The 14350-nt window shown below is 38.8% G+C and overlaps 1 protein-coding gene across 2 annotated transcripts in view; it reads right to left on the bottom strand.

Annotated features, from left to right (window-relative positions):
• Positions 1–14350, bottom strand: part of AQR (aquarius intron-binding spliceosomal factor) — a 106386-nt gene that overhangs the window by 65355 nt on the left and 26681 nt on the right. For both annotated transcript variants that reach the window (XM_084631724.1, XM_084631723.1), the window contains exons 11-15: positions 12841–12957; positions 9099–9212; positions 7966–8069; positions 6339–6441; positions 4516–4636 (exon numbers count right to left, since the gene is read on the bottom strand). In XM_084631724.1, the coding sequence (XP_084487850.1) occupies positions 4516–4636; positions 6339–6441; positions 7966–8069; positions 9099–9212; positions 12841–12957 (559 nt within the window). The remainder of the gene's footprint in view (positions 1–4515; positions 4637–6338; positions 6442–7965; positions 8070–9098; positions 9213–12840; positions 12958–14350) is intronic.

The following is a 14350-nucleotide window of genomic DNA, read 5'->3' as shown; positions in this document are numbered from 1 at the left end:
TGTTCAATGTTTTCCCCCTCCTGAAGTAACTGATACATTTTTGTTGATAGAGCTATGCAGAGGGAATAGAAGGGGCAGGAGGAGAGAATTTATCTATGAGAGAAGTACCTATTCTACTTAATGGGCCCCCTTCATTGTCCATACTGTACTCACCCATTAAGTACTATCCCTCTCACTTGTCAACTAAAAACCACACACCTCCCACCCAGCACACAATTCCCTACCGTATCTTCCCAGCATTGTAACCACCCATACTTAGCTCCGTCTGGCTCCAGAGATTATATTTTATGCAGAAAATGCTTTTAAACAGCTAAATAATGACAGCAACAACCTCCCCAAATATCATTGGCACCAGGTTTGGAGATTGAATAAATTTTGGAGTTTCTATCTGAGCCAAGCTCATGGAGTTACCATGGGACCAAAAAACCAACAACAAACCACAATACGAAAATGTTCTAGAAATGAGTTCACTGCATACTTCAAGCCATCTTCTCCCTCAAATACCCTGCCCAATTAGCCCCAAATCATTTCCACGTTGGCATAAAATCATTCCTATGAAATTTCAAGTGGATGGATTAGTTTTAATTAAGTCAAGCTAATGGAGGGAGACCTAAGTGTGTTAAAAATTGGGCACAGAAAGCCCAAAATAAATAGCAATGTTGTTGTAGCCATGTCAGTCCCAGGATAATAGGCTACTTAACCTTAAACGGTCCTTCAGAATATGTGCTTACTACTTATGCTATTCTATCTGTTTGACCTTGTATTTAGCTGTGACACTCTGAGTACTTTTCTCAGAACTCAAGAAGAGTTCTGTGTAGTTTGAAAGCTTGTCTCTCTCACCAACAAAAAAGTTTGGGCCAATAAAAGTTACTACCTTACTCACCTTGTCTCTCCAAAATAAATAGCTGCATTTTTAGCCTACACTATGGAAATACTAGTGTTGCTCCGCAACTCAAGTTCTTACACATTGCTCATTTAGAAGGCCTTCTGTTTTTGGTTTTTAATTTTAGCTTCCCAGGAATTTAAAAGGTTTTATTTAAAAATGGGAGAAAATTGGTAAACAAAACAAACCGCTTGGGGGGGGGGGGGGGAGAGGAGGTATGCACCAAAGGGCAGGTGAGGAAGCCTTCCTCTCCATATAATGGCCAGGTGGTCTCAACTGCCAGGACCCAGTTCCCTGCTCTTCTAACTCCCCTCCTGTGCACAGGAAGCAAACAGAATCATACCGAAGGGCCAGGATGAGGAGAGGAGTGGAAGGCTGCAGCCCACGAGTACCACCACCTCCACCTGAAAGAGCCCCATCTGCTTCCCCCACAAAAAATTCCCAGGTCCCAAAAAAGCCAAACTTCCCGGGGGGGGGGGGGGGGGGATTTAACTGGTAAAACCCTCTGTCTTTTTTAAAACCCAGACATTTTCCGGGGGGGGGGAAGAGGATAAAAAAATATTGGTAAATATTCATAACAAAGGGCTTTATACATTTAATACTTTCACTTGACTACTGTCCCAGTTTTACACCTTTGTTTATGAACTGTGAAAGCGTGAAAACTCTTATAACATGCAATATTATCCTTGAAATCTTTCTGGCACACAGTACATGTTGGCTTCCACAAGCACAGAGACACACTGCCAATAAAGAAAGGTGATAGAACACAATTATTTCTATTCCGTGAAGCTATATGAAGATAAAATGTCTGGAGGAATGGGCCAAAGAGTCTGTGCCCAGTACAGCATACCTCTCTCCAGAGCCTGGAGTGAAATCCAAGACTTCTGAGTCTCACCAGTCCTCTGCTGTTTGCAAACATCTGTGAAACCAACTGATAAAAGTATCCAAACACCCTCTAGTGTCAGTCCACATAGCAAATGACAATCTTCTACTGAGAACAGTTACTCCCTTAATTCAAGTGGCAGAGGTCTGTGCAGTGGATCTGGAAGTTCCAGCCCTGCTGATGGCCTATGTGGGTGTCAATACGGCAGCACACAATGGGGTTACTGACAGACAGTATCCTATAATACCCTGAAACACCCTATGGAATTAAGATTAGCTTCATTTAATTAAGTTTAACCCTAATTCAGTAAGGTTTATACCTATCGTGGCATTGCACGTACCTTCTCTAATAGAAAGTGGGGGGAATGCTAATATACTTCCTCTGTTATCAACCCTTTGGAGCACCCCCAGAGAGATATTCATATACTAGTTCAAATTGGATTCTCCAGGGACCAACCAAGAAAAAGGGTTTTTGGATAAACATGCTGGCGTAAAACTGGCCCATGGCCTTCTTCCTGATCCACCAAATAGGCAGGAACCCTGGTCCATGGACCCTCTCAAGCACTCAGAAGTTAAGAAATGCCAGAATTAAGAGTGAACAGGCAACCCTAGTTCTGGCATTTCCTACTTTTGAGAGCTCGCCTTTGCAACCTTAATAATGTTCTTTTAACGAAGTTTTGTGTGCGCAATTAGAGACAAATTATATAAAGGGCTGACAGCAATTCAGCATAGCATCTTTATAACACAGTATACAATATTCATATTTTGCAAAGTGAAAGCATAAAACAAGCAACACAGAAATGAGTAATTACACAGGACTACAGAAAGTTTTTCCAGCCATCGGTTAAAATTAGTGTTTCAGTTTACCAGTGTGAAAATAAGTCTGTCCATTTTTGTTGCATATATCGTTAAGAATCCCATATACCAAAAGGTATAAGAGCATTTGAAATGGAAGTTTCACTAAAAAGGGCATCATTGAAATAAGGATTTCTACAGACTCTCCACTATGAGAAGCAGCACTGATGGACTTAACTAATCTACATTCTGCTGGCAATGAAAACTGTTACTGTAGCTATTCTATTCCATGTCACCCCTTGGCTTCAAGAATACAGATAATTTTTCAGGCTTAATTTTCACTAGGCGTTCTCCATTTCTGTGTGCAACAACTCATGTACACACTGCTCCTCTGCCCATAGTAACAGGTTTTGCACATGACAATTCTATCTGTTGTGATGGAATCTACCACAGCTAACAGTGCACAAAAATGCATATGCAGGTGTGCACAAACACAAATATGTATTAAATAACTGAAGTGATTCTCTGAAACATGTCAGACTGTTTCAAAGAATGGCCTTCCACTGGAGTCTGTATAAGACTGTGTTGTTGGAGAAAGCTGTACAACTGCATGGCCTTGTACCCAGTTAAGAATGTCGTCTGTTCTGGACTGTAGCCAGCTTGTTTGCCTGATTAAGAAGAAAACTTGATTTTCAAGCAGTTTAAATATTACCTTCCTGGAGAGAATAGAGTGTTCAAGTTAACACGGCAGTTTCCAGATATCACTGCTATAAGGAAAAGGGAATCTCTTACTCTGCAGAATCTCAATCATGTTACAAGACAAAATACTGCCATAATACTAGTGCTGTTATCAGTGTAAGTTGTTATTATTCTGCTCTGCGTGCGCTGATCTTCAAAGAATATCCATGTGGCTATTCAAAGTGGAATTTTTTGATTGCTTTTTAAAAAAGAATTCAGATGTAAAAAACCAATTTCAGTTCAGAGAATGATCATGTCCCTAATTTAAACATCTTCCCTAGACTGTTGTGTTTTCCACCTCAACCAAGGAAGAGATATAGCTCTACATTTCCTAGCAGTGGCAGAGCTCTAGGCTTTATGGCATTACTTAGCTGACAACAGGAACAGATCTGTGCCAATGAGGGAAGAGGTTAAACCGACATTAGAAATTCCACGTATTCCCTAAACATTCTTAGGGCACCTGACTGCCACACAGACTATGGATTCCATCCTGAAGTGCCCATTGGTACAATTCTGCGACAAATGTAGACTGGTGCTTTTATCCTTAAAACTATATAAATTGGTTCACTGACAAGCCATTACTGGCAAACATAAATATTTAAAATATTTTAAAAACTAATCCCCAATATTGAACATAAGCAGTTCTATAGTGCAGATGTTAGTTTTCAGGATATGTATTAAGAGTTTGGGATTTCAATTTAAACTGAAAGTGACAAAACCTCACCACATGAAACTGACTTTTCAAGAATCAGTTTGGAAAAAGAGCAAATTCTTTTAAAAGAACTCAACAGAATTCACTTGCTGCTCACTGTCAAACTATGGCATGACTCACTTCTCTCTCAAGCTCTCTACAGTTCACTTCTTGGGAGCAGGTAGTAGCAAGGTAGAAAGCAGCTTTTTTCTGTGCTTATATACAGATAGAGCAAATGAGATTGTTTTATGATTTACTCCAAGTTTTATTCTTCTTTTTTAATCTATGTTTATCTAATTGGTAACAAAGACATAAATTTCAGATCAAATTTATGCAGTCCAATTCAAATAAGCCTATAAACACAGATTTTTTTTTTCTTGGAAGTTAAAAGGCACTAAAGTAGCCAAAAGTAAATATTGTCCAGATTTAGAAGCTGTGGAATAGTTCTTAATGAACCAGAATTAACGACAAGTTGTTTGAACTATGAAGTTTTAAGAGCAATCCAAATATATCTCAACAAATATACCTTCTCCAGAATAGTACTCAGTTGGGACAATATTTTCATCCCAAATAATCTTCTCAGTGGGATACAGAGGCATCTGGTTAAGCTGCTGAATTTGAGATATTCGACGTGCATGACGAGACACCTAGGAAAGCGAAAGTGAACATTTATACCAAAGCCTAACCAAGTCAACATTTTTCTATGCAAGTGACAAACAACATACAGGATGGTCATCCAGGAAGTGAACATTAAAAAGATCACGTCTTCAGCTAACACAACAAGCTGAAGTGATAAAAGTACCTTAAGACTTCAGAAATTAAAAAGTTACCTCCAAACTGTCTATGTTTTATTTTTCTTCAATTAATCAATCTTGTTTGTACATTGAAGGAAATCATAAGATGTATTGCTAACAACGTTGGGCTATTTCTTCAAAAAACAATGAAAGAGGTCCCACTTTACTAAGATGACAAACAAGCTCAGGTGTAATTTTAAGAGGCCAGGTTTATGCCTCTTTGAAAACTAGGCCTGTTTAATAATTCATTAATGGTCTCATCCAAAGTCACCTGTAATAAAAACTCCCATTAACTTCAAAGGGTTTTTGGATCAGGCTCTTGGAGAGTACAGGTGGTATCCAACGATGCATTATCAAACGCAAATGAAGTTATACGACTATCACAGAAGAGTTAGCATGTAGCTCAATGGGATCGGAGCATCAATAGTTCAAGCGTGGATCTTAATACTGCACATCCCACTATAATCTGGATGTCCTACTTTTAACATTACTCTTTGAAAACACAGGAGAAGAAAGGTTCTCTTTCCCTATTAAAAATGGCATAATCTGTTTTCAGTAGTTTTAAACAGCACCAAAAACGTATGAAATGGCTGAAAATATGTAGTCAAATTTCCCTCACAAGGTTAAAATCTAAACTGAAGATGAAACAAATTTTCCACTATATTTTTTCTGAACACCAATGTTTACCTATAGTAGTTAAGTCTGATACTTTACACCCAGCAATAAATATTTATATCCAGTGCCTAAACAGAAAAATGTATCTGATACTACTGCATCCTGTTTGAATAGGCTTTGTATTAGGGGGATCATTTCACAATCGGACTTAAAACTGCTCATACAATAACATCAAGAAAATATTCCAAATAATTTTAAAATAAGATCAGCTACAGAAAAGTCAGCCTTCAAAGAGGAAATGGAACAATGGATATGTTGAGAAGCGTCCCATCATTACAACACAGGTTAGAGTTCCTTGCTCAGATCAATATCTACTCAAGTGAATTTCCCCCTCCCCATTTCTATACTCCTGTGGAGATTTTCAAACCTGCCTATGGGATCTGAACGCTCAATTCTCACTTTAATTTATGGGAACGGAATGTCTACATCCCTCTAGACAGCACTGGAAAAAAAAATCACAGCCTAATTATATTTTAAACAGGTCTAAATAACTAAGGACGCAGGTATAATGCAAGCATCTACACATGCTGTAACAACTTTCATGATATGTGGACCTTAAGCAACTGCTGAAGAAACACTGGTAACAGTCCTCTAAAGTTGCCACTGTTCAGACACACCACCACTTTCCCAGAGGAGTCATCTTTTTCCCTGTTTGAAGATTAGTCATTAATTACTAGATTTAATTCACATCTGTTTCCAACTCACTCAGTCATCATACTGCTGTAGTTCATAAGGCACTCCTAACTGTGAAAGCCATCATGTGGTTGGCAGCATTAGAGCTGCAATTGCTGTGATTTTATACAATTTTAGGAAGTGAACACAAGCTTTCTTGCGAGAAAAAACATAGGTGATAAATGTAATTAGCATGTGTGTGCTTTACCAGTAATTCTAGCAGAAATTCTTTGTCATAGCCTGTATCTTCCCCTTCAGGTAGAGCCGGTAACAAGCAGAGGTATGATGCCACCTGGTGGAGTGTGTTTGGGCTGCATAATATGGGGGGGAGGGAGGAAATACAAAAGCCACTGAGTGATTTTTTACATTTTATAAAAACTGCTGTAAAAAAAACAAAAAACAAAAAAAAAAATTGAAGATTTGATAGTTTTACAGTTCAGGTAACACAATCAAGAAAAAACCTTAGAGAGTCTTAAAAGTTACGTAAAGTTTTTATTTAGTTGCTTTACCTGGTAATTGCCTAGAGGAAATCAGCACAACATTTACACCACAGAAAGTGACTAAGAAATAACAAAGGATACAGCACACCACTCATAAAGAATTCAGATACAAAAATAGGGAACATAATCAGAACTTCCAGCTAAGATTTTCATTTCCATATATATTCACATATATTTGAACAGACAAGACATGCTGCCTTTAATATTTGCTAAAGTGGTCAAGCTAAAGCCCAGGGTAGAGTCTGTGTGTTAAAGGCAGAGTACCTGTCCACATTAGACTTTTAAAATGCGTTTGCATGTTAGCTAATACGTACTAATATCATACTTTTAAACGTTAGTCTAGAAAAGTCTCCTTTTTTCAGGATGAAGCTATTATGTTTGAACAGGAGAAAGCCAATTCTAACAAGTAGTTCAAGAGAAGATGGTTTTTTGTTCACTGCTACTGCTATTGTTTTTGTTAGTTTTACTAAGACTAAATAGTGGGAAAATTTACAGAATGACAAGACAGGCAGAAAGAAAGCAGTTTAACCTATCCTATAGTATCAGAGATCCCAGAACTGCATTAAGAATTGTTATAATAGCAGGCATAAAGGCACTCCCAGTCAACTTACAATACTTATTCTGTAACTACAGCAAATATACACAATGTTACTTGTATGAAAATGTTTGAACTGTAACTAAGATTAGTGAAAAGCATTTATATTTTTTCCTGTTTCTTTATTTTATGCACTTGGCAGAACTTTGGGAGAAGGAGTAGCTCCAACTCAAATTCCCCCAGTGATTTCTGTGGGTCTTTGATGCAGCAATAAGTAAAGAAAAACATTTTGAAAATATCATCAGGAAAACCTGAATTATTGTAACGCCATAAAAAATGGCAGGACGACTCAGTGGCATGTATAGTTCCAAAAACTATTAACTCTTCTACTTTTAAAATGACTAGATTTCAAATCGATGGTGTTTCTTTCACTCTACCCAGAGATCAGAATTAAGGGAAAGATGCATTTTACAAGCAGAAAGTAGCAACCCAGCAATAATAAATTAAACTTCACCACACCCACAAGTGGCAAGTAGTCTATGTACTAAGTTCCACAAATGAATAAACTGAAGCACAAATGATTTGCCCAAGGTTACCCAGCAAGTCAGAAGCAGAACCCAAGAGTCCCAACCCCAAATGTCTTCTTCAAACCAGGAGTCATAATTTGCAATGTCACATTTAATTACAGCATTACACATGTATTACTACAACATACATAAAAAGGCTAGAAGACTAGTAACAAACAATGGAGAGAAATAAACTTGAAACAGAAGAACTGAATTTCCATCTTTATGGCTTACCTCAGGGGTCCACACAGCTTTTCCAATGAACCACGAGTGTCCACTGCTGCCACATTTGAAAGTGCAAAATCGTATAGTTCCGGGAAATGTGCAAAAGCTGCTCTCTAGAAAAGCCCCCCAAAATTTAATGAGAGGTTAAATTGACGTTTTCGGGGGGGGGGGGGGTTGCTCTGACAAGAGTTTATTAATAAGAGACAATGAACATGTAAGAACTCCACCTTCCTCTGTGCAGCACCTAGCACAGAGTGGGCACTACTGGAGTAAAAATAATGAAAAAGCAACTATTTTTCTGCTTAGTAAATGTGACATACAATTCTTGTTCTTCTGAGATGTATTTATTTTTCTAACGTGTCTGATAAACACTAGATGTTTTGGCATTATAATAGCCTCCTAATTGGCAGTAATGAAACTTTGGTAGAGACTGACAAGGTTGTGAAACTCCGGGATTTCACTTACCAAAGTTCATCTAGTTCTGAACTTTAAAAGACATGAAAATTTCAGTGAACCTCCGGAGGTGCAATTCAAAACTGCTGTGAAAACCCAAAAAGAAATCTCTTCACAGTCCTAATTAGCACCATGTGAAACATGCATAACGCTCTTGTGAAAAGTCCCATAATAACCACAGGTAGTGAGGATGTGGTTTATATCTCACCTGAAAGACAGCACTATTAGCAGCAGTATGCTGAGTACTTATTCTGAGGAAAAGTGACATCTATTGCATAACCAATACCACTTCCTCCTGTACCTAGGTTTCCCACACAAATAAGTCTTATGGAGACTGACCCTTTTTAGTTAATGAGTTGACAAGATCAAAACTGGAGGTGGTATTGTTTTGCTGAAACAGATAATAAACTTACTAATATTGACTGTCACTTTAGTTAGGTTCTCTGCACATACACGCAGGCTAATTGCTCTTTTATCTGCTCATGCAATTCAAAGTGTGTGTTATATGAAGTTCTTCAGAATATTTTTGAACGAAGCTATGCAAAGTTAGGAACTGAAAGACTAGCACCATTCCTTTAATACAGCAGAAAAAAGCAAGATGTTTCCTTTTGGAAAGACCAGAATCACCATCTTATTTGCAAATTATATTTAAAAAAATATATTAAAAATGAAACCCAGTGTTTGCCTACCTGTAAGGAAGTAATTCTATCATAGTGAATTGTAGTCATCTCATTTTCTGTCAAAGCATTCCCAGTCTGGTCATTAATTTCAAAGCCGGTGTAGAATTTAAGCATGTCTAAAAGCTGAAACATGATACATGTAAATTAGTGACGTATGAGAATGGGATCAGCAACTACCATATAAAACCTTGAACAAAAAGAGATGGAACCTAACATCTGAACTTCAGGCACCCCTGTATAATATATAATCTTACCAAGATACCAATAATCTAGACAGAGAAATATGCATGGACTGATCATTTATATGTTTTGTGCATTAGCCAAAAATAACTTGGCTAATTTTAAATGAGATTCTATCATTTAAACAAACAAATTTAAAATGAGATTCTATCTACAGTTTAAGAAAGTCCTAGCAATGTCCATAATACCTATCTCTGTATGCAGAGAGTTGTAAAATATTTCATATAGACACCCCTATATTGAATTTACATCCACATGGCCACCGACACATTACACTGAATGCCATTCATACGAATTCTTGTAAAAGGCTATACATGCAAATAAAAATGAACTATTCAAATATCACTCGATACATGTACAATGCAATGTTCCACATGTATGCACAATTAACTTCAAAAGTGACAATACATCTCATAGCAATGCAAAGGCTACAGTTCCAACCACAAAATAAAGGTATACTATGAAAGTGATCTCTTAAGAGACTAAAATATTTATTGATGAGCTTTTTATCAAGGAAATTCTCGTAGGAGCTGCCAAGCGTTGAAGCTGAGACTCGTTACATAGGGAATTTAGCTTAACTGCCATGAGATAAAGCTGCAGAGACCATCTTAACAACAAATCACTTCAAGTACAGAAAGTGAAGCTCTAGTGCTTGCAATACATGCATAACAAGTGAAAAAGATAAGAACGTAATCATCTGCCATGAAGTGATGAGGTATAATCTGGTAGGGTTTGCTTCAATAGTATCATAATGAAAAAGTAGAATTAATTTTTGAATGCTGCACTGGGATCATAACCACCCCTACAGTAACGAAAATTAAATGAGATTAAAATAAGCAAGAACTTCTTGAAACTGCTGGCACACTGTTTGCATAGATACAGAGGCCTGGCACACTGACTGTACTGCTATATACTAAGGGGTTACCGGCTAGCCTGTTTTGGCCACAGAAGGCACCTTTCTTTAAAAAGAATGTAAACCCCATACAGCACCTCTGGAGGGCAAAGCTATATCAGCAGAAAGACTATATCTGGATACATCCAGGTAACAAATGAAATTTGCTATGAAGGCAAGGCAATCCAGCTGAAAATGAGAGGATCAAAGTTCACTCTCCTGTGAGTGGTCCAGGACAATTGCTACAGATACTGGTCCTGAAAATAGAATATCATAGAATATCAGGGTTGGAAGGGACTTCAGGAGGTCTAGTCCAACCCCCTGCTCAAAGCAGGACCAATCCCCAACTAAATCATCCCAGCCAAAGCTTTGTCAAGCCTGACCTTAAAAAGCTCTAAGGAAGGAGATTCCACCACCTACCTAGGTAACACATTCCAGTGCTTCACCAACCCCATAGCGAAAAACTTTTTCCTAATATCCAACCTAAACCTCTCCCACTGCAAATTGAGACCATTATTCCTTGCTTTGTCATCTGCTACCACTGAGAACAGTTTAGATCCATCCATTTTGGAACCCCCTTTCAGGCAGTTGAAAGCAGCTATCAAATCCCCCCTCATTCTTCTCTTCCGCAGACTAAACAATCCCAATTCCCTCAGCCTCTCCTCATAACTCATGTGTTCCAGACCCCTAATCATTTTTGTTGCCCTTCGCTGGACTCTTTCCAATTTATCCACATCCTTCTTGAAGTGTGGGGCCCAAAACTGGACACAGTACTCCAAATGAGGCCTCACCAATGTCGAATAGAGGGGAACGATCACATCCCGCAAACTGCTGGCAGTGCCCCTACCTATACAACCCAAAATGCTGTTAGCCTTCTTGGCAAGAAGGGCACATTGTTGACTTATATCCAGCTTCTCGTCCACTATAACCCCTAGATCCTTTTCTGCGGAACTACTGCCTAGCCATTTGGTCCCTAGTCTGTAGCGGTGCATGGGATTCTTCCCTCCTAAGTGCAGGACTCTGCACTTGTCCTTGTTGAACCTCATGAGATTTCTCTTGGCTCAATCCTCTAATTTGTCTAGGGCCCTCTGTATCCTGTCCCTACCTTCCAGCGTACATACCACTCCTCCCAGTTTAGTGTCATCTGCAAACTTGTTGAGGGTGCAGTCCATGCCAACCTCCAGATCATTATAGAAGATATTGAACAAAACGGACCCAGGACTGACCCTTGGGGCACTCCGCTTGATACTGGCTGCCAATTAGACATGGAGCCATTGATCACTATCCGTTGGGCCCGACAATCTAACCAGCTTTCTATCCACCTTATAGTCCATTCATCCAGCCCATACTTCTTAAACTTGCTGGCAAGAATACTGTGGGAGACCGTATCAAAATATATCAAGAGGACTCAAGCCTTTCTAGCTTTGACAGACTTCAAGATAAAGGACCTGAGCAGAAAAAAATTCACATCATTCTGGTTACCAGGTCCTTTTTCATTTCAAATTGGAATTGATTTTAACAGCTGCTAGCCTATTAAATTTAGAAATGTTTTCTTTACCAGCTTTCTCATGGTGTAAAACATTGACAACTACCAGTTTGTGAAATATTAACTGCTAAGACCTTGTCAGCACATTAAAAGAAAAGAAGGACGGCAGTTAGAATAATGTGATTCTAAAGTCAAATTTAGTAGGATGTTCATGAAGCCTTGTCAGTTTTGGAATTCACTCCCGAGCTATCTGGAATCAGGGCCTGCAGCAGAGCTAGTCTCCACCCAGCCTCATCAGTACAGGCAGCCTGCAGCTGGTGGCCTGACTAGTTACACAACCTGATTGGCTGCAAAGGCCAGCAGGCCAACTCTTAAGCCAGCAGCAGCAGCTCATTGCTTCTCCATGCTCATACCCACCACTGTGCCCACTCCTGCCTTGCACTCAGCCTTTCCTCTGTCCTGCCCCTGCCTTGAAACCCTCCTGGCTGATACCCTGCTCTCTACAATTCCTGACCTCCAGTTTGACCCTCAGCTCCTGTTCCTGATTATGGACTACAGTTCAACTCTTGGGTCTGGTACCCAGTTTCTGCCTTCCGGTTTTACCCTTGGCTTTGGCTCTGGCTGCTAGGCCAGCTGCCCCTCCAGCCACTAGGCCAGACTGCCCTCATCCCATTCAGCTGACACCTACCTTTGGTCTAAAGTAGCCTAAACTGTTGAACTTCAGGGCACGCTACATAAACCATTCATTTCCTATGGCTTCTGGGGAGGACTGAGTTGGGCAGAAGAAAATTTGAGGTCACAAATACAGCAAAAGATTTAAACTGATTTTTGTTTTCTCTGTGTTAGGACACATTGGGTGAATGTTGTGTAGACTATTTTAAAAACTGCTCAAAACAGAGACAAGGATATAAAACACACACTACATAGGTAATGCAAAAATAATGTTTTGAGGATTTAAAATAAATCTGTGCACAAAGTCTACTCAGTAATAATCCAATTTTTAGTTTATTTCCAAAAAAACGTGACACAAAGTAATCATTTTCAGCAGACAGACAGATAACATAAGAAGAGGCAGCAAATATTTTGAGCTGCTTCAGAACTGAAGCGCTCTCTTCAGTAAGATCAAAACTCACCTGACAGAAGAGATGGCCCTCCTTTTCCCTTTTAGCAAGGCTAGAGAGGTAACAATGAACAACAAGGTGGGAGTCATCTAATACTGTATTAAACCACCGCCGTGTGGGAAGCAAGGCCTAAAATAAATAACTTGGCATTAGTAGTAGTCTTAACATACATGATTTTGAAACCCATGGCTTTCCATATATATCTTCTCTGCATTTCAAGACAGCGGGTCAGGACAGTCCTGCATCAACAGATGGTGATGGTTATTTACATAAAAGAGAATCTTCCCAGAGACATCTATCCTAGCATGCAATTCACCTGTGCTGACTCCTGTTTAAGTGAGTGGATTTTGTGCAGGTATCTGAATCCATGAGGGTGGAGCCTTTTACAGGATCAGGGCCTCAGAATGCACACCTCACTATTGAGGTGTATTTGATTTGTTTGATTATTTGTATTTTGTGTTTGATTAGCAGGACAAAGAAGCAATTATTTTATTAACGATATCCTTGACCTTCATATCTGTTGTACAATGCAAAGAGGCTTTTTTTGAGAGCATTTTTTAAAAATGTAAAAGCTGAGTCATTCCCTTATATTGTGTGCATATTTTATTTTTAAATTTAAATACTATTCAAGACTTGTATTTCTCATGCCACCAATATCAGTAAATGTACTTCGCTAACTATAATAAGATGATAATCATTCCATTAAACTTTACTGAAAACAATGGATCTCACAATTTTTCACATATTAAACTATTTAAGCCTTATTAAAATCTTTCCTGATGTAAGGGAAAAGAGAGAAATGACTTCACTCCCACCACTGAAATACAGATATTACTTTTGTATATTATTGCAGCTGTTCAACAGCACATATTAGGTAACAGTTTAGGACAAGAAATGAAGAATACCATACTCAATTGAAAATAAAGATAGAATTGAAGCAGCCAGAATGTAGTTACCACCACTAAGTAATCAGAATAAGGGTGGGGAGGGCGGAGGAAACAGTATGTCAGTGCAGTAAATAATAACTGTCATTCATAGTCTCACACACACACACACACACACACACACACAAAAGCCATCAGTCAAACCACTACAGTTTCCTTCAAAAACATATCATTTGCAAGTGGCAGAATGGCCAAGTAACTTAGATTCAACTGTAATGGATGTAATTTAATATGAAATGCCCTGCAGGAGGCAGAGGCAAGAGAGACCTAAAATGTATGTAAAAATACTCCATTCACATGGGACATGCTACAGAGAAGAAAGAACATGATGGCTTTTTATAACTAGTTTCTAGTTCGCCCGTTCCAAGCAGTACAGCAAGCTTCACAAACTATTTGAACTCGAACTCTCCTGTAATACACATAGTAGAGATAGCAGACACTAAATTTACTGCTTCTTGGCCTTTTGGCTAAGATCCAGCATTGTACCCCAATCTGGGTCTATGCTGGTTATGTATTATGAACGTATCTTGTGAACCTTGTAACTGATACTTGTAATCTCTCATCACTCAAGCCTGACC

The sequence above is a fragment of the Lepidochelys olivacea genome (assembly GCF_965140295.1).
Source record: "Lepidochelys olivacea isolate rLepOli2 genome assembly, chromosome: 6".
In the NCBI taxonomy this organism is placed as follows: Eukaryota; Metazoa; Chordata; order Testudines; family Cheloniidae; genus Lepidochelys; species Lepidochelys olivacea.
Note: the sequence above shows the minus strand (reverse complement) of the source record. Positions and strands in the feature narration are given on the sequence as shown.